At 47.0% G+C, this 24,438-nt stretch overlaps 1 protein-coding gene across 7 annotated transcripts in view; it reads right to left on the bottom strand.

Annotated features, from left to right (window-relative positions):
* znf423 (zinc finger protein 423) overlaps positions 1–24,438 on the bottom strand; it is a 137,295-nt gene that overhangs the window by 82,606 nt on the left and 30,251 nt on the right. For 5 of the 7 annotated variants that reach the window (XM_085164775.1, XM_085164780.1, XM_085164774.1 and 2 more), the window contains exon 3: positions 18,607–18,807. In XM_085164775.1, coding sequence (XP_085020901.1) covers positions 18,607–18,807 — 201 coding nt within the window. The remainder of the gene's footprint in view (positions 1–18,606; positions 18,808–24,438) is intronic. The other 2 variants (XM_085164776.1, XM_085164779.1) reach the window with 1 other exon arrangement.

Genomic DNA, 24,438 nt, shown 5'->3' with positions numbered 1-24,438 from the left:
GTAAGTACAACTCCTCCGGTTTCATATGCAAAAAAAATTATTGTGCTAGCTCACGTGGTTGCAGAGCTACCGGGATTTAAAAATAGTTACACAAAACGGAGCGTGCTGCTCCGACCGGCTTTAAAGGGTTAATGATATATTTTATGTAACAATTTATAAAATTCGGTTAGAAACAATAGAAGACAAATGGCACAATAGACACTTTTCTATCGTTCACACGATATTTATCGTGACGTCGCCCAGCACCAACAGGCTGGATTCTGAACCTGCTGAGAACTGTACACTCTTTCAAAAGGCCAGACAGCTGTTGTGAATATATTTAGCATCGCTTCTTATTGCAGCTTGTGCTGCACGGCGTGGCTCTGATGTTGTACAGTATCACACCTGTGCATTTCCTGCTAGGTACTTTTATAAAACCTGACACTAAATTGTGGCATCTGATGATTATACGCAGCTAAATCTCCACATATTCATGTCATAATATCTCAGTTGACTTGACAACTAGAGACTGGAATTCAGCATAAAAACCTGTATTACATGTGAAGTGTTGTATACAAAGCTTACATAGCATCACCACACAGAACCACTAGTGTCATTTAAAGTGAACAAAACCGGGACATGCCTGTTTGTAATCCTGCTAACTGGAGGTTTGTGGTTCGATGCCAGTCTGCAGACCAGCTGCCCTCTGATGAAGCGTGAATGAGACGTGTTGTATAAAGCAAAGGCACTCTACACCAACCTTTTCCCAAAAATCAGGAGGTGCGGTTGGATGATCTGTTCGTGCAATACTTTTTGTTAATAGTCAACGGTGCAATAGACTCCATACTTAAAATGTGCAATTCACTTGTATTTTTATTTTTATTCCTATTTATCCCCTTTGTATATTTTATCTATATATGTCTTTGTATTTATATATGTGTATATATATATATATAAAATATTCTGTAACTCTGTAACTTCTGTCGGTGCTTTTTTGGAAACCAAATTTCCCAGAGGAACCCACCCGAGGGATTAATAAAGTTTTATCTTATCTTAAAATGCACAACAAGGATTATCTCTATGTTTATATCAGTGTAACAAAAACACCCCAAAAACAGGTCAAACCGTCAGTTAATTGGATTAATTTCCTCTCTCTCTCTTTTAAATAAGTCCCACCTGCAGATGTTGGAATAAGTGACGGTGTTACTGCAGTACACTCCTGCATCGTGTCCCACACCTACGAGTCAATGTGACGCTTAAAAGCACCTTTAAACATCCAAATCTTTCTGATTCCTATTCTGTCAGGCAGCAGTGTAAATCCACACACACACACACAGACACACACACACACACACACACACACACACACACACTCCCACAGCACTATCTAGCTTTCCTTAACTTTTCCCTCACTCTGCTTCTCTTCTATGAGCCTGGGTGTGTTGCTGTGTGTGTCTGTGCGTGTTGTGCTGCAGAATTATTAGTCTTCTCGTCATGTCTCTGATGTGAAGCCCCCCTTATCAGCCAGCAAGCAGTAAGCCCCCCCGGGCCCCCCTCTGCAGCTGTCACTACACCCCACCACCACCACCGCACACACTATTCTCCGAGGACAAACTCCCCAATACGCACACCAAATACCCACATACACTCAAAACACGGGCGCATACAAATCTCTGTACACAAGCCTTAGCAGTTTTTGACTCACACTCGCACACACACACAATTTTATCTGCTCGTTCGCAGGCCGCACGGCTTGGCAGCCTACAAGGGGGAGAAATATCCACCACCCGTTCCCCCGTATCCCCCTTCAAAATCAGCCCTCGCCTCAACACAATCCCAGGAAACGGGAGCGGGGAACACAGGATGGAAGCGGGCCCACGTAACGGTGCATCTTACTCACGCCGGGCGCTCCCTCCGGCCAGCAGCACAGGAAGGCCTCGGTCAGCCGCTGAGCCGCTGGAGTGCAGAGCAATGCTCCAATCGAGCTGCTCTCATTAGAGTCGAAAAAAGGCGAGCGCCCGCCCGAGAAAAAGAAAGATCGACAGAGGCAATAACCACGGCAACTGGCTAATCCAGCATAAGAGTTTCCTCTCTCCTTCCCCCTCTTTCTGCCTCCATCTTTCCTTGTTGTTGTTTGTGTTGTTTTGTTGTTTAGTCGAGTGCCCCCTTCTTCTTCCCGACAGGCCTGTCTCCTGACTTATTTAGCAGTGTGTTTTCTACCATATTTGAGAAATGAAGAGCAGATTGGTTAATATTTTAAGACATCCCACTTGCAGGGTTGAGGTAGAGACAAAGATGGAAGCAGAGCTGGAGACGAGGGGAGAGGAAAGAGGGAATACGAAGGAGGAATTCTCTTGTTCCTTAACCCCAATTCTAGAATCCATGCTGGGAGCAGAAGCACGCATGAACACACAAACACACACGCAAGGAAAGCCTGCGCACAACACGCTGCCTTACAACTGTTAAAGCACATCACTGTGGAGAAAGTATTAGAGGAATCAAACGTGTGTCGCATCGAACCATCACTGAGTTCATTAAAGCAGTAAAAGGGTTAAACAATTAGACATTTAACCCTTTAAGACCTACCATAGAACCAAGTCCGCCAGAGCTTATATTATATGTTTACATGCTGTGGAGCCATTTTTGGGAGCATTTCAAGTTGATATGCATCAATACAACCATTATAGCCCAGATTTTAATAATATGTCTGCATTAAGTGCATAGTAGTTACATAAATTGCAAAAAAGTGCAATAAACTACAAAAAAATGTAAAATTGTTTTTGTTTTTTTAACATATATTTCTAGTTAGAGAAATTTAAGAGGCTTATCCCTCAAAACTGTAAATACAAAAAAGTTGCACAAAATAGTTTCCCACCACAGGAAATTTATTTTGAGTGTCTTCATGGTTTTATTTTTGAAATACACCAATTTTTATACACTGCAGGAAAAATGAAAATAAATATTATAATGCAAATTTGCAAAAAAGCAGCATATGCATCAAAATAAACTATTTCCAGCAGTGCAATATGAGTCCTAAGCATCCCAGAAACCACACAGAAAGTCATAAAGTCAAACATAACTTTTAAAAACACCAGTATAGGCTCATGAGGCCCTGATGGTAAAAAACTACATTTTCTGTGAAAATGACGTCACTTCCGGTTTCAGGCAGGTCATGGCGGACATGCAAAAGTTCACGCTGACGTCTATTCCAACATAGGAAGTGTTATGAACAGCTGATCGGATCCTCAAAGCGTGTTTCTGGAATATTATGTTTTTGTTGCTGCAAGTGCTTTTTATGCAGTTTTTGCAAAGCTATATGTGGAAGGAAACTGTGACCGAGGACAAGCTGATGGCATAAGATGTAAGTACAACTCCTCCGGTTTCATATGCAAAAAAAATTATTGCGCTAGCTCACGTGGTTGCAGAGCTACCGGGATTTAAAAATAGTTACACAAAACAGAGCGTGCTGCTCTGACCGGCTTTAAAGGGTTAACAACCAGCTGCATCTGGTAACTGGTTTATTTGAGATGCCAAATAACCACGAATGAACCTGCAATAACGAATAATAATGCAATAACGAGGCAACTTCACTGAGAATTAACGAAACTCTTTCCTTTACAAACACAGTCCTTTCACTGCAGCTCATTTCCTTCCTGACACACAGCAACAAATCGCTAACCGCACAAGCCGCACATGTACAAGAAATATGCAGGCCCTCATGATCGCCATGAGTACACACACACAAACACACACTTGACAATGGCTCTCCCTGTGACTTCTCAAAGTGAAGTGAATTCCAATCAGGCACTAAGCAGGACAGCTATTTCTAGGGACAAAGGACAGGGAGAGGAGTGAGGAGGGGTGGAAGGAAAGATGGAGAGGAGGGAGGGAAACAAAGGGTTCTGGTAGCACCCAGGGGAGAAGGCCCCGAGCAGCTGACGTCAGCGTCTGTGTGCTCAGTGTCGGGGGGGGAAACGGAGAGCGAGGTTGGCAGAGTTGGTCCCCCCCCCCAGGGAGGCCTTGAGGCGTGGAGAGAGTAGAGCATGGCTCCCAGCCCCCACATAACTGGGGGCCCAGACGGAAAGCCTGGAAAACAGCAGCTCGCTCGGTGGGCACAACAAACAGACTCAGCCTGACGCTCTGTCAGTGAAATCTCCATCTTCAGCTCCATGTAAGACGCGTCCACGCTCGCTGCTTTCTCTGCTGCACCCCCATCCTACAGCCCCAGCCCTCTCCCCCGAGTTTTGCTTTTCTCTGACATTTGGCTGGACAAAGGCGAGTCACACCTGAGCACTGGGTTAAAACTATTATGGGCCCTCTCCCTGTGGTACACTGCCCTTTGCCACCACTGTCTGTGACTGAAGCTCTGCGTGTGTGTGTGGCTGCACACCTGGGTGCACCTTTGTGTTAAACTTACTACGTGTTCAGATTTCCTGCATAGTGTTAGATCAAGGTAAGAAACACGAGGCTGAAGTAATTATAACAACAGAAGAAGAGATAAATGTAAATATTAATTTTTGTAATATACTGAGTAAGCTGTCACAGTGCAGGCTGGGTAACCTTTAAAAGCTTAGAGTCGGTATTCCAGGTAAGGGAGAAGTGCAGGTAGAGACCGAAGTGACGTGGGACCAGGTCAGGTTATTAAACGTCTGGAAAAAGAATCAGAGATGCACAGATTTGGTGTTTTTCAAACAGGTACAAATAACCCAAGTTCAACAGCAAACCTGCGATCACTACGAATCTCCAGTTAAAGAAAAGTATTAGAGAGTGGTGTTAATGGAAACCACTGTTCAGCTCATTAGCCACAGTAAGTTACAACACTAACTGTAAGTATCACAACACTGTCCCTCAGCTGACACCTGTCCTTAACAAAGCACATGTGACTCAGACTGTTGTTGTTTGCTTCTGTCATTCAGCCTGTTGTTTTCAGAGTTGTGCGTCCACATTGAAAAGGCCGAAACGCTGACGTTGCAGTCCTGCGCATGCGTGAAACGCAAGAAGATTCGACCTGCCTCATTTCTGTCTGCCGCTTATTTACTTTCCAGCTCTTTGAAACGTGGCGGCAGAATGTCGAGGAAAAGCACCGAGTTTGTTAAATGGACTCACAATGAGAGTTGTTGCTGCGAGTAACACAAAAGTACAAAGTTGCAAAAGCGAGTGAGAATGTGAAGAAAAGCTCTCTGGAGCATCGACGGACTGATATTAAACTGTAAACAAAGCAACTGCTGTATAACGCCCTCTGCCATCTTAGTTTAACTGGGCACATGACTGCATCACATGACTAACATGCGGCCTCGTTTTCGCTGTCCACACTGCGACGCGAAAGCACCGTCTTTAAATGTATTCGTTTTCGAGAGCGTTTCCCTTCGGGGAGAACGCCGTCTCAGTGTGGACGCCGTCTCGGTGTGGACGCCGTCTCGGTGTGGACGCCGTCTCGGTGTGGACGCCGTCTCGGTGTGGATGTCGTCTCAGTGTGGACGTGAGGCCAAAACGGAGAGAAAACGCATTAGCGTGGACGCCGTCTCAGTGTGGACGTTGTCTCAGTGTGGACGTCGTCTCAGTGTGGACGTCGTCTCAGTGTGGACGTGAGGCCAAAACGGAGAGAAAACGCATTAGCGTGGACGCCGTCTCAGTGTGGACGTCGTCTCAGTGTGGACGTCGTCTCAGTGTGGACGTGAGGCCAAAACGGAGAGAAAACGCATTAGCGTGGACGCCGTCTCAGTGTGGACGTCGTCTCAGTGTGGACGTGAGGCCAAAACGGAGAGAAAACGCATTAGCGTGGACGCAGTCTCAGTGTGGACGTCGTCTCAGTGTGGACGCAGTCTCAGTGTGGACGCCGTCTCAGTGTGGACGTGAGGCCAAAACGGAGAGAAAACACATTAGCGTGGACGTCGTCTCAGTGTGGACGCCGTCTCAGTGTGGACGTAGCCTCAGTGTGGACGCCGTCTCAGTGTGGACGTCGTCTCTGGTCACATGGACGTCGTCTCAGTGTGGACGTAGCCTCAGCGGGGACGTCGTCTCTGGTCACATGGACGTCGTCTCAGTGTGGACGTCGTCTCAGCGTGGACGTAGCCTCAGTGTGGACGCCGTCTCAGTGTGGACGTAGCCTCAGTGTGGACGCCGTCTCAGCGTGGACGCCGTCTCAGTGTGAACGCCGTCTCAGTGTGGACGTGAGGCCAAAACGGAGAGAAAACGCATTAGCGTGGACGTAGTCTCAGTGTGGACGTCGTCTCAGTGTGGACGCCGTCTCAGTGTGGACGTCGTCTCAGCGTGGACGCTGTCTCAGCGTGGACGCCGTCTCAGTGTGGACGTAGCCTCAGCGGGCACGTCGTCTCTGGTCACATGGACGTCGTCTCAGTGTGGACGTCGTCTCAGCGTGGACGTAGCCTCAGTGTGGACGCCGTCTCAGTGTGGACGTAGCCTCAGTGTGGACGCTGTCTCAGCGTGGACGTCGTCTCAGTGTGGACGCCGTCTCGGTGTGGACGCCGTCTCGGTGTGGACGCCGTCTCGGTGTGGATGTCGTCTCAGTGTGGACGTGAGGCCAAAACGGAGAGAAAACGCATTAGCGTGGACGCCGTCTCAGTGTGGACGTCGTCTCAGTGTGGACGTCGTCTCAGTGTGGACGTGAGGCCAAAACGGAGAGAAAACGCATTAGCGTGGACGCCGTCTCAGTGTGGACGTCGTCTCAGTGTGGACGTCGTCTCAGTGTGGACGTGAGGCCAAAACGGAGAGAAAACGCATTAGCGTGGACGCCGTCTCAGTGTGGACGTCGTCTCAGTGTGGACGTGAGGCCAAAACGGAGAGAAAACGCATTAGCGTGGACGCAGTCTCAGTGTGGACGTCGTCTCAGTGTGGACGCAGTCTCAGTGTGGACGCCGTCTCAGTGTGGACGCCGTCTCAGTGTGGACGTAGCCTCAGTGTGGACGCCGTCTCAGTGTGGACGTGAGGCCAAAACGGAGAGAAAACGCATTAGCGTGGACGTCGTCTCAGTGTGGACGCCGTCTCAGTGTGGACGTAGCCTCAGTGTGGACGCCGTCTCAGTGTGGACGTCGTCTCTGGTCACATGGACGTCGTCTCAGTGTGGACGTAGCCTCAGCGGGGACGCCGTCTCTGGTCACATGGACGTCGTCTCAGTGTGGACGTCGTCTCAGCGTGGACGTAGCCTCAGTGTGGACGCCGTCTCAGTGTGGACGTAGCCTCAGTGTGGACGCCGTCTCAGCGTGGACGCCGTCTCAGTGTGAACGCCGTCTCAGCGTGGACGCCGTCTCAGTGTGAACGCCGTCTCAGTGTGGACGTGAGGCCAAAACGGAGAGAAAACGCATTAGCGTGGACGTAGTCTCAGTGTGGACGTCGTCTCAGTGTGGACGCCGTCTCAGTGTGGACGCCGTCTCAGTGTGGACGTAGCCTCAGTGTGGACGTCGTCTCAGCGTGGACGCCGTCTCAGCGTGGACGCCGTCTCAGTGTGGACGTAGCCTCAGCGGGCACGTCGTCTCTGGTCACATGGACGTCGTCTCAGTGTGGACGTCGTCTCAGCGTGGACGTAGCCTCAGTGTGGACGCCGTCTCAGTGTGGACGTAGCCTCAGTGTGGACGCTGTCTCAGCGTGGACGTCGTCTCAGTGTGGACGCCGTCTCAGTGTGGACGCCGTGTCAGTGTGGACGTAGCCTCAGCGGGGACGTCGTCTCTGGTCACATGGACGTCGTCTCAGTGTGGACGCCGTCTCAGTGTGGACGCCGTCTCAGTGTGGACGCCGTCTCAGTCAGGTTCCAGTTTACATGCAAATGTGTGAAAATTTAGGGGGTCAGTACGGACGACACACAGGTGCCCCGGGATGCTGGTCCAATCAAAAAGGGAATATGTGTATATTTATGGAAACTGGAACCACTTCCAATAAAAACAACACGTCATTCTGACAGGGGGCGGGGTTTAAGGTTACACGGGGGTTTTTTCAGCTGCACATTCAAAAATTAAACAATCTGTAAAGCCACCAATAAAACACTGGCCTCATTTAGAAAGATTAAAAAGCCTCGATTAGCGCTGAAGTGCACATAGGTGTGAAACCCGAATGAGGACAATGCAGTGAACTCCTGCCTTCAAAGTACCAAGTGGAGAAAAACAGCTTCAGTGAAGTGCATAACAAATGTAAAGCATCAAACAGGGTGTGGGAGACAGAGGTGGGGAAAAAGTGAAAGAAAGAGTGGAAAAACAGAGGGAGGGAGGCAGGGGCTGCTGTGGGGCCAGTCACCACAGGGTGGATGTGTGTGAGTCTGTGCGTGTGTGTGTTGGGAGGGCACAGTGGGGAGGTTGGGGGCATGGAGGAAGGGATCAGAGCATTGGGGCCAGCTCCACGGGGAACAGAGATGATGGGGAGAGAATGGAGGAGGCTTGTGGGGGGAAGGGAGACAGGGTGAAAGGAAGGGATGTGGTCAGTTTAGAGTTTGAGAACTCAGCAGGGAGGGACGGCAGGGAGGGAGGGAGGGAGGGAGGGAGGGAGGAAGGAAGGAAAGCAGCGAGACACTGCGGTCTGTGTGCTCTGAGAAAGACTGAGGAGAGGAGAGAGGAGAGGAGAGAGGAGAGGAGACAGGACAAAGTGGTCAAATAAAGGGAAAAAGGTGGGGAGAGTGACGGGAGCTGTGGGCTCTTGGGAAGAGAGAGAAGCCGAGGAAAAAGGTTCAGGTGTCAGCAGGAGGGGGGGTCCTGGATCCAGTGGAATGGCCTGTTCCTCATTATCCCCCCCCACACACACGGCCCCGTGACAACTCTATCCTAACATCCATGGAAACACGGAGATACCGACACACAGTAAACATGCGTGGATCACGTCAGGTACCTGCTTTCCCAACCAAAACATGATTATACACAAACAAACACACAACTGAACCCTCAGCTGTGCTCCAGAGGAAAATAAATCAATCACACACTCGTGTTTTTGTCTCACCTCCACACTGAGAACGAGGAAACAAAGTTTGGCCAACGAAACATTGATTTCATGCAGTTTTGTGTAGCAGCGCCATCACAAAGGGGAAGCAGCTCCATAAAGCACCAGCTTTATTTCTGGGTGAGAACTTTTGCATTGTTTTGTGTTCTGTCTAATTTTGGGTTACACGTTCACCGATCCCTCAGAGGTCACGTCAGGAAGATCTGCCAAATCAAACATGCGTTTGTTTCCTGCTGTGTGAACGAGGGAGCAGCTTCATATATATTTACTGCCTGTTTCATCTCCACAGCAGCGTGTGGAGATGTCATTAGTCACCAACCTAAGCCAGCTCAAGTAGTGCTGCTAATGTTTCAGCTGAGCCTGCTGTCTCCAGTTACACAGTCTAACACACTGCTGCAACAGTTACCTCCAAAAGTCACACCAACCATAACATCTACCTGTGGGCCTTTCCTGTGGGAGTGACAGCCAATCACTGCCTTGCTTTCTTGTCTTGTAACAAAGATCTGAGTCACACTCAGGACAGCAGCATCTCTGAGTTAAGAGCATCTGACGTACGACTTCGCTCCGCGGCACATCTTTGTGCGACAGCACGAGTCCAACACTCCTGTTTAAAGGGGTTAGTGCCGGGTTAGCAGACGCTCGGGAATGAAAAAGACACGGGGAAAGCTAAACTGCCTCGACTGCAGAGAGCCAACAGACGTTATTTATTCAGAGATATGTAAATGTATATTTCTATAATGTTGCTGTGTAAATATTTGATCAATAAACGCACGGAGACACTCGGAGAGAAGCTGCAAAGCCTTTGGCTGAAGAATTCTAATGAACGTTCGGAGACAGAAGCGCTCCATGCACAATCAGACGCGCTGGACTATGGATTTAAGCATTTCCATTTTACACACACACAAATATTTACTCTCTGCAAGATCTACAGACAGTCGCACAAGGACAGACAGAGAGGAGAGATGAGAGAGACAGAAGAGGGGAAGAAGAAGGAAGTTACATTTTTAATCGAGTGTTTCTTTTCCTCGGAGCAAAGTAGGGCTGAATACAAGGGGGCGAGCTGGTGCCAACACACACACAACACACTTTCTCGTGTCCTTTGGCAAATTCTTCTTTTTCACTCTTGCATTAAGTAAGAAAAAAGGGAAGAGAGTCAAAGTAGGAGGAGAGGGAGGGGGAGGAGGAAGAGGGGGGAAAAGGGGGGAAACGAGGGAAGAAAAGAGAGAAAACGTCCCCGCAGAGTCTTTCTCCCTTCCTGGAGCGAGCGAGGGCCCCTGCAGCGCCGCCTGTGTAATTTCCAGTGGCAGTGAATACAGGTATTAATAAAAGCCCCATGGGGAAGAGCACACAATATAACCCTACATTTTCAGGCATTATGAAAGGAAGCCCCCAGGGGTCCTCGGGCTCAAATTTCTGAGATGCAGGCATTGTAAAAAGACGCCCCCGGGGGAGGACCCCGCAATAGAAATCTGCTGAATTCAAAGCATTTCCAGAGCCCTGGTGGGAGCCATTACTCCCACCGGAGGGGGAGAGATTTTTTCTTCTTCTCCTCTCTCCTTCCAAGCGCTCTCTCTCTTTTTACCAAACATGTGTTGCTGACATGTTGACAGATTGCTCAGTGAGGTGTTTAGGTGCATGCACAAGGCATGTCTGCTGAGACACGAGCTCCATCCCTCCCTCCTTCCTTCCCTTGCCAGTTCCCAAGTTCCATCCCTCCCTCCCTCCCTCCAAATGCAAACCTCTCAGCGCGCCCAAAACTGCTCCCATCCATATTTCATAAAGGAGAAAGTAGGCTGAAAGAGAGAGAGACGGAGGCAGAGAGAGGACGCGAAGAGTTTAGGCAAGAGGGAGAGAGCGAGGGAGAGAGGTGAGGGGAAAAGAGGAAAAAGGGAAGATAAAGAGAGACAAAGTGGGATCAAGGGAGGGGAACGGGGGGAGGAGAGGACAGATAAAGAGAAATAGAGCGATGTGGAGAGTGGGAGAACTCTGCGGTGAAAAATGAACCCTGTGATGAAAAATGACTTCACAACAACCCTTCTCCGTCTCACCCCCTCCCTGCTATCCCTCCCTCTCCCTCTCTGCATGTTGCAGCCCCTCACACCTCCCCCCTTTCTGCTTCTGCCGCTCTCCCCCCTCCATCCCCCTCTCCTCTGGTGCCGGGCTCCTGCTCTCTCCCTGGAAAACCTGAGCGGCAGCCAGCTGTGTCTGTGTGTGCGCTGTGCACTTGTATGTATGCCAAGGGCTTAGCACAGGAATCTTCGGGCCACCCCCGGGTACAGACACACAGAGGGAAGGAAAGGAGGGAGGGGAGAAGGGGGCAGTGGGGCAGAAAGAAAAGGGGGGCGAGGGACGAGTAAAAGACAGGAGGCGAGAAAAAGGGGAAAACACGTCTATTTTTATTTGTTTTGTCAGCCAACAGCAGCTACTGGACAGGAAGTGCCGTCCCAGCGAGCGCCGGTCTGTAATTTTACCTTACACCCCTCCTATCTGTGATCTGTGGTTTTAATAAGAGCCTCGGCCTCGCAGGTCTCAGCTGCTATCCCGACGACAGACGCGGCGAGGTGCGCCTCTGCGTGTGCGTTTGTGACAGCGGGTGGCGACAGACGGTGAGAGCTTAGTTGTGGGAAGACGTCCCGCGGGAGGCAAACCAGCCACCCAAGGGCCCACGCGCCAACAGACACGCTCTCCCCCCTGCTCCCCTCTCCTCTTCTTACCCCTCCACCAAGTTCGGCCTCCACCCTCCTCTTCACCTGTCTTCATTCGCTCCCCCGCGACTCCTTCCCAATTCTCTTCCTTTCCTCCCTTATTTCCTTCTTTATCTCCTGCTCCCTCCCAGCTAGACAGGCTCCCTGGAAATCGGCGCTCTCTCCCGCTGAGAGGAAAAAGAATAGACGAGAGTGCAGCTGCATGCGCTCAATTACCGCAGACCTCACAAATACCTTCAGAACGCATATGCGCAGTATCCCGCTCTCTTCCTGCACGGACGCACACATTCACCATTTTCCACCCACACCGTCTCACCCAGCCACTCGCTGGGTTAATGACTTGCTATTTGTCACTGACAACGGCAGTTTCCACCCCCCCGCCTTGACTGACAGCTCCCTCGTTGACTTGGTGCCTACCTTCCCAACACTTCCTCCCTCAAGTGCTTTTACTGACATCTTTAACAATCTCTCGCCCTCTTGCACTTCTCACTCACACCTAGCATGAGTGTGGACGTCGTTGACTGTGGGTGTGTGTGCAGATCTGTGTGTGAGGCATGTATCGTAACAGACAGTGGCCTTCGTAGCCATTTGAATCTCTAAACACATCACACCGACTGATCCTTGGCATGCTGCGGCCTGCGAGCTTTTGGGTTTCCTTAATAGGATGTGGGTGTCTGCTTGTGTCTGTGTTCATGTGGCAGAGGAAGGCCAGAGAATGTTCTCCATTTGATCTGTAGGAGGCTTTTTCTCTGCTCCTCTTCTCCTCGGGGAGCCTCTGCTCCACATTCTGACTCCTACGGAGACCCATCAACACTCCCCCGGCTCACGCTCTCAGTCTGTCCCTCTCGCGCCGTACTGCACACACACAGGATATAGACCCGCATGCACTAAAAGCAGCAGACACACATCACACATAAAAATATCACACGCTGCATACACCTCAGCTCAGCCAGAGCCACTGAGGCGTGTGGAAGAGTTGAGAATATAAAGCAGCACCGTGCACTTAAAACAATGTTGCACAAATGTAACAAACTGAGCATTAACGTTAACCATTTGATTACAGGGCACGCTGGAAACACACACACGTCTTATTCACAATTCAAACAGCAGAGTGTCACAGAGGCTTAATGCTGCAGTGGAACAGAATAACAACACTATTGTAATCGAGGCACGAAATCTCTAACACACACACACAACCAGCTGAGCTATCAGGCTCATGCACATTAATGTGGCATTACACTGACCAGATGTGTGGGGTCTGTGGGTATGTGCGTGTTCGAGTGGGTGAATACACATTTATGTGCCATTGATCTGTGCCACTGTGTGCGCGCGTGTGTGTTTGTCCAATTTCCACTCAAATTAATGGCGCCTCTTTATAGGCCTTCTGCTAGAGTGGCACTGAATTACTTGGTGCTTCACTCTCGCACCTGGGACCCATTCAGTGTTACAGCAGCAGCTAGCTGCTAACCTGGGACCCATTTGCAACAAAAGTATAGTTAGCATTACAGATACCAGTGTGTGTGTGTGTGTGTGTGTGTGTGTGTGTGTGTGGAGGACTAGCTAACCACTGCTCTCAAGCTGCAAATCGAGACTCACAAATGTAGACAAAATAATCCTCAGTAACTGATACTGAAAATATAACTAATGTAACTAAAATTGGCACTAAAATCTGAAAGTTTAAACATCCCCATCCCTTTATGTGACAGAGATTTAGAGACAGAACAGAGTGAGTTTGGATTTGTGGGAGGATGACATCATTAAATAGTGGCCTAAGTTTTCATTTCCGTCTGTTGCACAGGGTAAAAGGACTTCACACAAAAACAACAGAGTAATGGAGGGAGGCCTTATTTCAGGTTATGTGCCATGCTAAAGCTAATGCGTTATCCCTACTATGCAAACTCACCACTTCCTGTTACCATTTCAGAGTAAAAATCTGCTGCATGTTAATGAGCAGAAAACCTTTTTTTGTTTTTAAACACAACTTTTTGTGAAACATCAAAGAGTCCAGAGGTAGAAAAGTCAAATTTGATGACGTGTAGGAGAGGCCTTTAAATGTTTATAGTGACCGTTCGTTTTGGGAGACCCAACATTTAATTCAGATTTCCAAAGCAAAGCCGTTCCTTCCTTTAAAGGACCTTGAAAAGCTTGTCCACGCATTTATTACATCCAGATTGGACAACTGTAACTGCCTCTACTCGGGCCTCCAACTCTCTTCTCTTTACCGGCTTCAGTTAGTTCAGAATGCAGCTGCGCGTCTTTTAACAGGTACGAGAATCCATGAACACATCACTCCAATTTTAGCCAAACTACATTGGCTCCCTGTTAAATATCGTATAGATTTTAAAATTCTTTTGTTCACTTTTAATATTCTGAATAATTTAGCGCCCAGCTATCTCTCTGAACTACTCCACTCATACAATCCCAACAGAGCACTTAGATCGTCCAATCACAGGCTCCCAGCACAACCTAGGACTCGAATGAAGTCGAGAGGTGACCGGGCCTTTGCAACCGTGGCACCCAGACTCTGGAATAACCTCCCTGCTCATATTCGTACTGCCGAGTCGATCCAGTCTTTTAAATCACGTCTTAAAACTTATTTTTTTACTTTGGCTTTTGATTCTGTCTAGTTGGCTGGTTGTTACCTATTGTTTGTTGTCCTCTTTTATTGTTTGTTTTAACTGTCTCATGCTTTTACTGACTGTGAAGCACTATGGTCAACACTGTTGTTTTAATATGTGCTCTATAAATACATTTTGATTTGATTTGATTTAATTCTGTAAATGTTTTATTTGAGGAAATACAGTAATAAGACTTTTACCAAGAATTTAAATGCTTTGAGAAATTTGCAGGACTTTAAATTTGAGTTGAGTTTTTCTTTTCCTGGTTATGAACTTCAGCACAAAGTCCACTAAAGCTAAAATTTCATTCCTACAAGACATGAAACCCTCTATCAAGAGTGTTCAGGGTTAATGAGGAGCTGTTGTCACGTATCCCATCATTTCTCAACAATATTTTGGGGTGAACGGGAGATTAATACTGAAAAGCCAATTTTGGATTGAGTCTTCTGTGTTTTGATGTTTTTCTTTTGTCTGTCACATAGCGTTAACAAGCTAACAGCGAGCTAGCATCATAGCTAGCATCATAGCTAGCTACTCCTGGCAAGATGGTCCCATCTGTCACCCTCAACCAAGATGGCCGATATCTGAGTCGTTTGGTTTCTGCTCAGGGACAAACATCAAACTACATCAAACTCCAGAATGCACGAACACATTACCTCACTCATGCAGATTCAGAGTGGCGTTTGTTTATTCCCAGCAGTCTTTGCTTCATATGTGTGTGCGTGTGTGAGTCCATGCTTCGACTCCCCTGGGCCTCCACCAGAGAATTCAAAAGGACTCTTTATTCTTCATTTAGCCTTCTCCTCAATAATAACCACAGAGCTGTGGTCCCACCACGAACTTCATACGTACTCTCTGCATGCTCACGTGTACGCACACATAAGACAAATAAACATGTACAGCTTTACACACGATGACACACACCAACACGGAGTAACCCACATGCACAAATCCTGCACACATCCCACCGAGCCGTGGGATTACTGTGCAATCTCAACCGCTCTTTCTCCGGGGAAAAACATGTTTTATTATTTCATTTCATTTCTTTCAACTGCGCTACCTCTCACCCTCCCCCCTTCCTCCCTCAGCTTTATCACTCAGCAACATGTAGCCCTCCCCAGACTCCTCTGCTGAAATCACAGGCCACATCCCGTGCTCCGACAGCAGCTCTGAGCTGCTGGCCCTGTGATGATCTGAGTGTGCACTCTGTGTGTCTGTGAACTGACATGGACATGCAAATGAAGGGGTCTTCAACTTTTGAGTTTTTACGTGAATGTCAGTGCAATATTAATGTAACTAAACAATCTGGGCTTTAAGTCTGACATTAGCCGTTTCCGGGTCCAAACTCCGCTTCAGGTCCCAAAGTCAAACGAACACTGCGGCATCACTGAGAGTTACAAACTGTCTAAATTATTTCACCTTAATAAAATGATCAGCGTTGCTGCTTTACCAGGTGTAACAATTAAGTTTAACATCCAGGCATCCATCAAAACAGGATTTATGAAGTTTAACAGAGTTAAGTTAGCAGGAAGTTAGCTCGCTAGCTTCCAGCTAAACATGATATAGCATGTTCTGACAGAGATTTATGAAAGAATTCAAACGTACAGCTCTGCTATCACTTCCAACATAAATGAAGACAGAAAACTAAACAGCAGTGACGTTTGTAGGGTTACTGAAGTTGGGCTAGCTGCTATATAATGATGTGCTACGTGGTAGCTAGCTACACAGCTATGTTAGCATAAACACAGTGAAGCTGGAGGATGAACACTAACTTTTTTCCACTCGATAAAAGTTAACGTGAAGGTTCCTGATGGTTAGAGACAAATGTAATCGCATGGCAGGATGCTGTAAACGGACCAAACTTCAGTCAGGAGAACAACTGAGATAATCCATCCACAATACGAGGTTAGTCATTAATATACTGCTGCAGGGGCTGGGCTACAGTTACATTGTAAGGGTTTAAACACTGAGCTTTAAAATGAACAGTGGCAATCCGGAAGTGTTGACGTGACGAATCCTACTTCCGGGCATAAAGTAGTCTGTGTTTAATATGCTTTTGTGTTGTTAACATGTTTAATGTTTTGTATTTTCTTCTATTTAATCTCAAAAAGCTCCTAAAACAGTCAGTGATCACTGTTGACCTCCCTCGGCTTTTATTACCGCTAATCATTTATTTAAGCTCAGTTTTTAAAACCTTAGGATGTAACTACAGCCCAGCCCATGCAGCAGTATATGAATGACTAACCTCGTATTGTGGATGGATTATCTCAGTTGTTCTCCTGGCTGAAGTTTGGTCCTTTTACAGCATCCTGCCATGTGATTGCATTTGTTCCTGACCACCGAGAACACTCACGCTAACTTTTATCGAGTGGAAAAAAAGTTAGCTTGTTTATACTATGCTAGCATAGCTGTGTCGCTAGCGGTCACGTAGCACATCATTATATACCAGCTAGCCAAACTTCAGTAACCCTACAAACGTCACTGCTGTTTAGTTTTCTGTCTTCATTTATGTTGGAAGTGATAACAGAGCTGTACGTTTTCATTTGTTTCCAAAACCCCGCAGTCAGGACTATATTGTATTTAGATGGAAGCTAGCGAGCTAACTTCCTGCTAACTTGTTGTTCATTTTGTCTGAATTTAGATAAATTCTGATACAGTTTGTCAAAATGAGAAAATAACAGATTGGTAAGATAAACAGTTTTTAAGGGAAATATGAGGCCAAATCAAAAGTAGTCAGAAACGGCCAGTTAAACCCTGGACCCCAGAGGGTTAGAGGCTAAAAGCAAAGTTGTCACCAAGTACTGTTTATATTTGTGTGTATTACTGCAGCTTTTTTAAGTATTAACTTGGTGCCTTTGGGTGAAATAACGGTAATATGACTGATCCATATGGTCACTTGTTTCTGTGCTACCAAAGTTCCCTGGCTTTCATTCAAACTGTGTTTCTGGTCAGCATCGACACATCAAACTACTTAAACAGTATAAATGTCTTCCAGCTCACACTGAGGCCTGTGGGGCACAATCAGTGGGGCATTTGTTGTTTTCAACAGGAGAAGAATATCTAACAAGTGGATTTGTTCACATTTTCACGTCTTCATTTTTAAGTGAAATGTGCATTTTGAGTTTATACACGATGAATATAAGGCGACCGTTTCCTTTTGCAGTATTTTTGTGTGTTTTTCTATTTCTTAACAAAAGGGAAACAAAGCTCACCTAGGATGATTTGTTTTCATTTTCATGTGGTCTTACTGAGGTGATGCGAATTGAAACATGCATTCTATTTTTTTTTGGCGAGGGGGGGGGGGCATGTGCTGGAAAAGCTTGAAAAGCGACCTTGAAAGTGCTTAAAAAGTGCTTGAATTTGACCCTGAAAAAGGCGTATGAACCCTGAGATTAAAAACACAACAGCCTTAATAAACGCAGAGCAGTTTGGACCTGGAAGCAGGATTCATACGTCATCACTTAAAGACCGCACAGAGTCAGCTGTGACCAGCGTGAATGAATCTCCTGCCGTACAGTAAAACCTTCACATTGAGCTCATCCCCACAGAGCAGCAGGAGGAGCGGGGACCTCTGCCGTGCGTCTGCCTCGTGTTCTTCTAAATTTTTGTTATGACGCCACACCAACAAAAGCAAATGTAAAACACTGATTTAGTATCACTACAACTTCATAACCTGCATGTGAGACAAAGCACTGCATGAAACTCTGGTGGGACTTCGTGTCGAACCAGCGGGTGATGAAGCGGGGCTCTCACCATCTACATTACACACTCTGTAGAAACACCATCTTTACCCGTTTAAACAAAGCCCTCCGCCCCCTCCCTGCTCCTTCATCCCCCCTATCAAAAGTAAACACACATACCCACAGACGCCGAAGGGGAGACTGCCTCGCAGTAGCGAGAAGTAAGTGTGCGTCTGTGTGTCGGCTTGTTAAGGGACTGTTTGGATTAATCTGTAGGAACCAGATGCCCCCGCTGTGTTCCTTTCAGTCCCTCCATTAATTACACCGTTACTAATAACGGCCTTTGTTTGTGTGTGTGTGTGTGTCCATCCCTGTGGGACAATGCTATGGGTAGGTGTGATTCCTATAGCTATAGGTATTCAGAGAACAGAGCAGCACCGTGTCACTGAGGCAGTCCAGTGATTCTTCATGATACAGCTCAACTGTTTGATGTTAATCTGAAAGCAGCACTTTTAACTGTAGATATGTTGATACGATAAATGAGCTTTAATTAGGTCCTGATTGACGAGATACTGAGGATTACGTGCACCATGTACGCGTATCGTTGACATATCACTGTTTTATGATAAAGTGTCACACAGTGATGGAGCCTGGCCAGTTAAAACAGAAAAACCACCATCACATTACCAGTCTCACCAGCTGGGCAGTGGTTGGTTCTGTGCTCGGTGAGCTCAGCCAGACAGTCAAAGTCCTGTTGGCAGTTGTCACAGGTGAAGATGGATTCGTCGTCCAAGTCATCGTCGTGATCATCGCGGTCCTCGTCCGGTTCTCCGTCTTCAGCACCGGGCCCCTCTTTGGGGTCGGCGGCTCTTTCAGATGCAGCTACGTCTGCAGAGAAACACAAAACAAGTTTGTCTTTGTTACCATGAACGATGTCAGTCGCATCTTTGTGCCGTTATGATGCCATCCCATTCAAATATTCACTGCGTCACCCACTTTCACTCTGCGTCATGTTAGGTTGGGCTGCTGTGTCACTCAGACCTGCAGGTATTTACAGTAAGCTTTATTTAGAGTGCAGCACATCAGTGACATTTGTTCACACCGATTCATGAACCAAACTTTTCAATGTTTCCTTTTAAATCATTAATTGGTGTTGTTGTATTTCTTTTGTTCCTGCCGTCACACTCGGTTATTCTGTTGAGTTTGAGATGTCAAATTCATACGGAAGCACTTCCAAAAAGGCTTTTTATGTTAGAAGGATAGAGTCGGTATTATCACCTCCACGAGTCGTCGACAGGACTTAATACGGAGCCTCGTGTAGCCAAACCAGTTTGGTTCTGGTTCTCGCCTCTCGCTCCCTCAGCGGGTGATCGTGGCTCAAGAGTTGGGAGTTCGTCTTGTAATCGGAAGGTTGCTGGTTTGAGCCCCGGCTCCGACAGTCTTGGTCGTTGTGTCCTTGGACAAGACACTTCACCCGTTGCCTACTGGTGGTGGTCAGAGGGCCCGGTGGCGCCAGTGTCCAGCAGCCTTGCCTCTGTCAGGGTGGCTGTGGCTACAATGTAGCTGCCATCACCAGTGTGTGAATGACTGAACGTGTAAAGCGCTTTGGGGTCCTTAGGGACGAGTAAAGCGCTATATAAATACAGGCCATTTACCATTTAGCTCTGTGTCTGTTACTCTTCCTGCGTCCAGTCTGAGCATCTTCAGTCCGTGTCTCAGTGTTAGTGACTTCCTGTTTTATTTTGGTAGTCCTGTCCTGTGTGCTTCAGGTTTGCTTCCTCTTGTCATTTAGCCTCCGCTCGTCTCCTGTCGCATCATCTTCCAGCTCCTGATCCTGTGTTTCTAGTTTCGTTCCCCCTGTAAAGGTTTTTAGAGTCTGCATTTGGGTCCTTTTCTGCACAACGCCTGATCTGCGTCCCCACAAGTGTCTCACAGCGTGTCACAGCGTGTCACGGCGTGTCACGGCGTGTCACAGCGTGTCACGGCGTAGCCTTAACAGCACAGAAGTGGTTAATGTCATTACTGGGTATCATTTATTGCATCCAGCCGTGCACTGCCGATTACTTTATACTGCGTGTAGATTATCACTTAGCATGTGACGTAATGCGTGTGAGTGTGTGTGTCCTGGTAGCACACAGCAGTGTGAGAGGGGACCAGTGGAGGCCCAATCCTCAGCGCTCCATTGTGTCTCCATTTTCACACCTTATTATCACATTATAAACGCTGAGGATCCAAAAGGACGACACTGAAGACACTTGGCTTCAGAGATGATACCAGAGGAGAGAAAAGCCCTGCTGACACATAAAGTCTTAATAAAACACCATCAATCAGCAGCAAATATGACGATGATGATGCAAAGAGAAGGATAAGCAGTGGGCACAGCCGGAGATCGAGAGTTTCAACTTTTCAGATAATTCTGAAAAGTTTAAAGTATTCTACAAAAAAATCGCACATATAATTATTATATCACACAGTTCATGAAGCTTCATCAACGCAGGAAAAGTTAAATCTCACCTTTTAAACCAACGAGCTCCACGACTAATGAAAACTACTTATTTTAAGAGAGAGCAGCTACAGGTCAAAGCGATTAAGCTCCAAGTCAGTTTTATCCACGAGGAGTTCGAAACATCATTTAACGTGCACACGCGATAGAGCGGCGCCGCTTTGTTATGTGCTGCTATTTCTGGCTCTTCATTTCAGGGCGAGTCGGGTAGAGAAAGTCTGACCATTAAAACTTAGTAGCCAGGTCAGCATCAGCGTGTACGCGCAGGTTGCACGCCGTTTGCCCCCTCGCTGATGTTATTGCAGGTCTAACTAACATGAGTTTGGGTGCTAGAGGACGCCTGTGAGGGAGCGTGAGGAGGCACGAAACCGTCACAGCACTCTGATTTATGATGGCAGCGGTATGATGGGAAATAGGGATGAGGGGATGCTGGGAGGTGGGGAACGAGAGGCTGAGGTGATGTGGTGTTTGGGGGACGCAGGAGAGGAAGACAGTGATGGAGGGAGAGGAGGAGGAATAGATGAAGGGATAGGGAAGAAGTGAGGGAGGGTGTTGGCCATCTGTCCAGTGGTGAGAGCGCCGTCTGGCCAGGGAGAGGAAACAGCCCCTTGGCTGACAAACTGCACATGCACGCTCCTCATTGTGCACACGCACACACATGAATGCTACACACCAGAAGCACACAAACGGTCTGTACACATACTTTAAATATGTGCGTTAACAGTCAGCTTTTCAAATACACAGTGAATGAAACACGATGCTGCTAGAAAAAGCATTTTAATTTTTTATTTATACATCATCTGAACTGCACACGTGCAGAAAGCAGCTACACACATGCTACATACAATGTGCACACAGTCCCCGGGGTTCCTGATGCCAGAGGTGAGGGCAGCGCCAACTCCATTGCATGCCAACACAACCTGCTGTCATAGCAACAGAGACAAGAGATGGATTTGCACCCCTCCCTCCTCATCACTCCCTTATTTCCTCTTTCAGTACTTTTTTTTAAATAGTGTTTCACCCCCAAATCCTGTGCAGTGAGATAAAGAGAGAGATGGGTGATGAAGATAACGGGATGAGAGGGGCCAACAGGAGAGGCTGCTGCTGCTACCCACCCACCCCGTGATTAGGACTTCTCTGACGGGGAGGATTTGATGAGGGCTTCAAGAGAGCGTCGCTGTAAGCTCAGTTATGATCGTTACCACTCTGGAGCAGCCCTCCTGCTGTGTGTGTGTGTGTGCGTGTGTGTGTGTGTGTGTGTGCGTGTGTGTGTGTGTGTGTGTGTGTGAGATGACAGTACTAAAAAGAGAAATTTATATAAGCAGTAAGTAAACACGGCCTTTATTTTTTATGCTGCCTGAGATCTATAAAAGCACAGAACTGCAGTTTTATCGGCTCCTCGTGAGGCTACGGAGGCTTAAAAGTGCCATTTATGACACTTTCTATTCAATTTTATTCCCATTTAGCAGAAAGTATCTTTTAGTGTGTACAACAGTGTTTCCAGTCACAATGACTGCACTGTGTTACTTCAAACACACTCACACCACCTTCCTCCTTCTCCAAGATGCTCCACCCAATCACAGCACAGAGAAGCAGCGGGCCTACTTAATGAAAGCAGGCGACTCCCACGGGTGCTCGGGGTACATACAGAGGTGTGTGTGTGTCTGTGTGCGTGAGTGTGTGTCCGCAGTGTATTGATTGAATATTATGACAGCAGTCCCTCGCAAATAGCATCTGCTTCCATCCACTTTCTCTATGACACACACACACTCCACACACACACAGTGTGACATAGCTGTAGTCACTTATAGACACACGAACGCACACATGTGAACACACTTACTCTACTGAGAACCATTATCTCTGAGTCACAGACAGTCGCTACGCCAGGAATAACTACACACTCTTTTTGTAAATCACACCACACACACACAAACATACATTTTCTGATGCACGCACACACATGGTTCATTCTTATGTCATCCACAGAGGCTCGTCTGCAGTTTAACTACAGGAAATGTTCCAAACGTACAGCATGACTAATGTGGGTCGTTTTCTGTCGCTCACAGAACTCTGATGATTTTTATTCATATAATGAGGGACTGCGTCACACCTGGGATACACCAGGGGTGGGGGGAAAAATGGATACTGTGTAGCATGGTGATATTTTGTTTGCTAATAATGTATGGATACAGGGACAGCAGAAATCGATACTTTGTTACAAAAAGGTTTTTGTGCTCTGACTTCAGAGCATGTTGATCCTTTTTCTGAATCCTGACATTCCTTCACTGTCCAAATGTGTTTAATAAACATGACAGTTTACTTATTTTAATTTAAGACATGTTTTATTTTAATTAAGTTTAAAACTTTTTATTTAATGTAAAATTATATTTTGTTTTAATTGACTTTCAAATTCTTCAGTTGCTGAAGGGGCTGCATAGTTTTCATAAACTGCATAGTTCAGAATAGCTATAATTGTACCAGATGGTTGATTCAGTTAAGTTGGACTAGACTGTAATACAAACCGTTCAGTTTGTCAACAATCAAACTGAAATGAGAGAAAGACTGAGTGTGAGACTTTGATATTAGAGAAAATGATGATTGATAAAGTTTACCTTTATGTACAGAATCTGAATATCACAAAATATTTTTAAAAATTGCAATAATATCGTATCGTGGGATGTATGGTGATTCCCACCTCTAGGACACACAACATGCATTTACATGAAATTAACCCGTTAGTTGGATCAGCAGCTGTATTCTGGGCACCTAAAGATTTTTGTTTGTGGCTGCAGGGAAAAGAGCCTCAGTGCAGACTTTGTGCTTAAACGTCATCGTGACATCTTAACCAGATTTTTCACTTTGTTGGTTCTTATTGCAAAGTTGCATCCACAGCTATTAACCCAAAATGAAACCTTGGATTACAGAAAACGCACCACAGAACGAGCACTGTGATTGGTTCCAAATACATACACGACCACAGAGACGATGCACATCCCAGCTTCATATTAAATATTATGAGCTATTCTCAGAGAAAGAGTGTGACAGCACACAGCATCAGTGTGGATGCACAGAAAAGAGGTTTTACGCTGAGCTCTCGTGAGGAAAGGTAATAAGCAACATTCCTGGCTGCAGCCACTAACCTGAGGACTGTTTATTAACACATACAAATATAAATATATAAAGGAATAGCTCAGGAATAATGAGGTCACTTTGCATATCTGCAGGAAAGCTATATCCAGGTGGTGTGTGTACGTGATGCGCCGCTGCATGCCTGTGTGCGTGTGTGCGTGTGAACCCTGGGTAATTAGATAAAGAGAAGTGAATTAGCAGCGTCCACGGTGCAGAATGATGTTCCACAGCCCGGCCACGCCTAGCTGAGACCCACTAATCACCACTCGTTAGGCTCACAGAGCAGTGTGTGTGGAGGGTTGTGTGTTTTCGTAGCGCTGGTGTATTTGTTGAGTGCGTGCGTGTTTTCTCTCATTAACAACATCAAAATGACTTCATTGAAATAATTAGTGAGCTAAATGATAATAAGCCGTAAACACTGGATGGGAGAGAGAACAACACAGAGCTGATTCCCTCTCCCCCCGAAGAAACCAGATATAACACAAAATGACGGATCTGAGCACGCTCAGTATGGACGCGCTGTCCTACAGGCGCTCTCTGTGAGCAGTTGCCAGGATGTGCTAGTGGAGACACAAACTGGAACACCGAAAATCAAACGCACACAGTCAGCACGTTCATCCTACATCTCTATATATCCTTCGGGAAGCAAACTAGGGAACTAATGAACTCTGGGAAATGTTCCTGAACTGCCCCAGGGTGACAGGAGTGCACTGAAAGAGCGTGCCAAAGCTGGAGGGGGAGTTAAAGGAGAATAAAACATACTGCAATACTGCAAAGGTAAGGTAGTTATTCAAGTGCTGGATTTGGCAGCCAGGAGATGCTACTGTGGCCTGTGTGGGACTCTGCAGCTCAGAGAGTGTTTCTGCTGGCCAAGCATGCACACA

This window comes from Neolamprologus multifasciatus, chromosome 7 (genome assembly GCF_963576455.1).
Source record: "Neolamprologus multifasciatus chromosome 7, fNeoMul1.2, whole genome shotgun sequence".
In the NCBI taxonomy this organism is placed as follows: Eukaryota; Metazoa; Chordata; class Actinopteri; order Cichliformes; family Cichlidae; genus Neolamprologus; species Neolamprologus multifasciatus.
The sequence above is the reverse complement of the archived record's forward strand: the minus strand, read 5'-3'. Positions and strand labels throughout refer to the sequence as shown.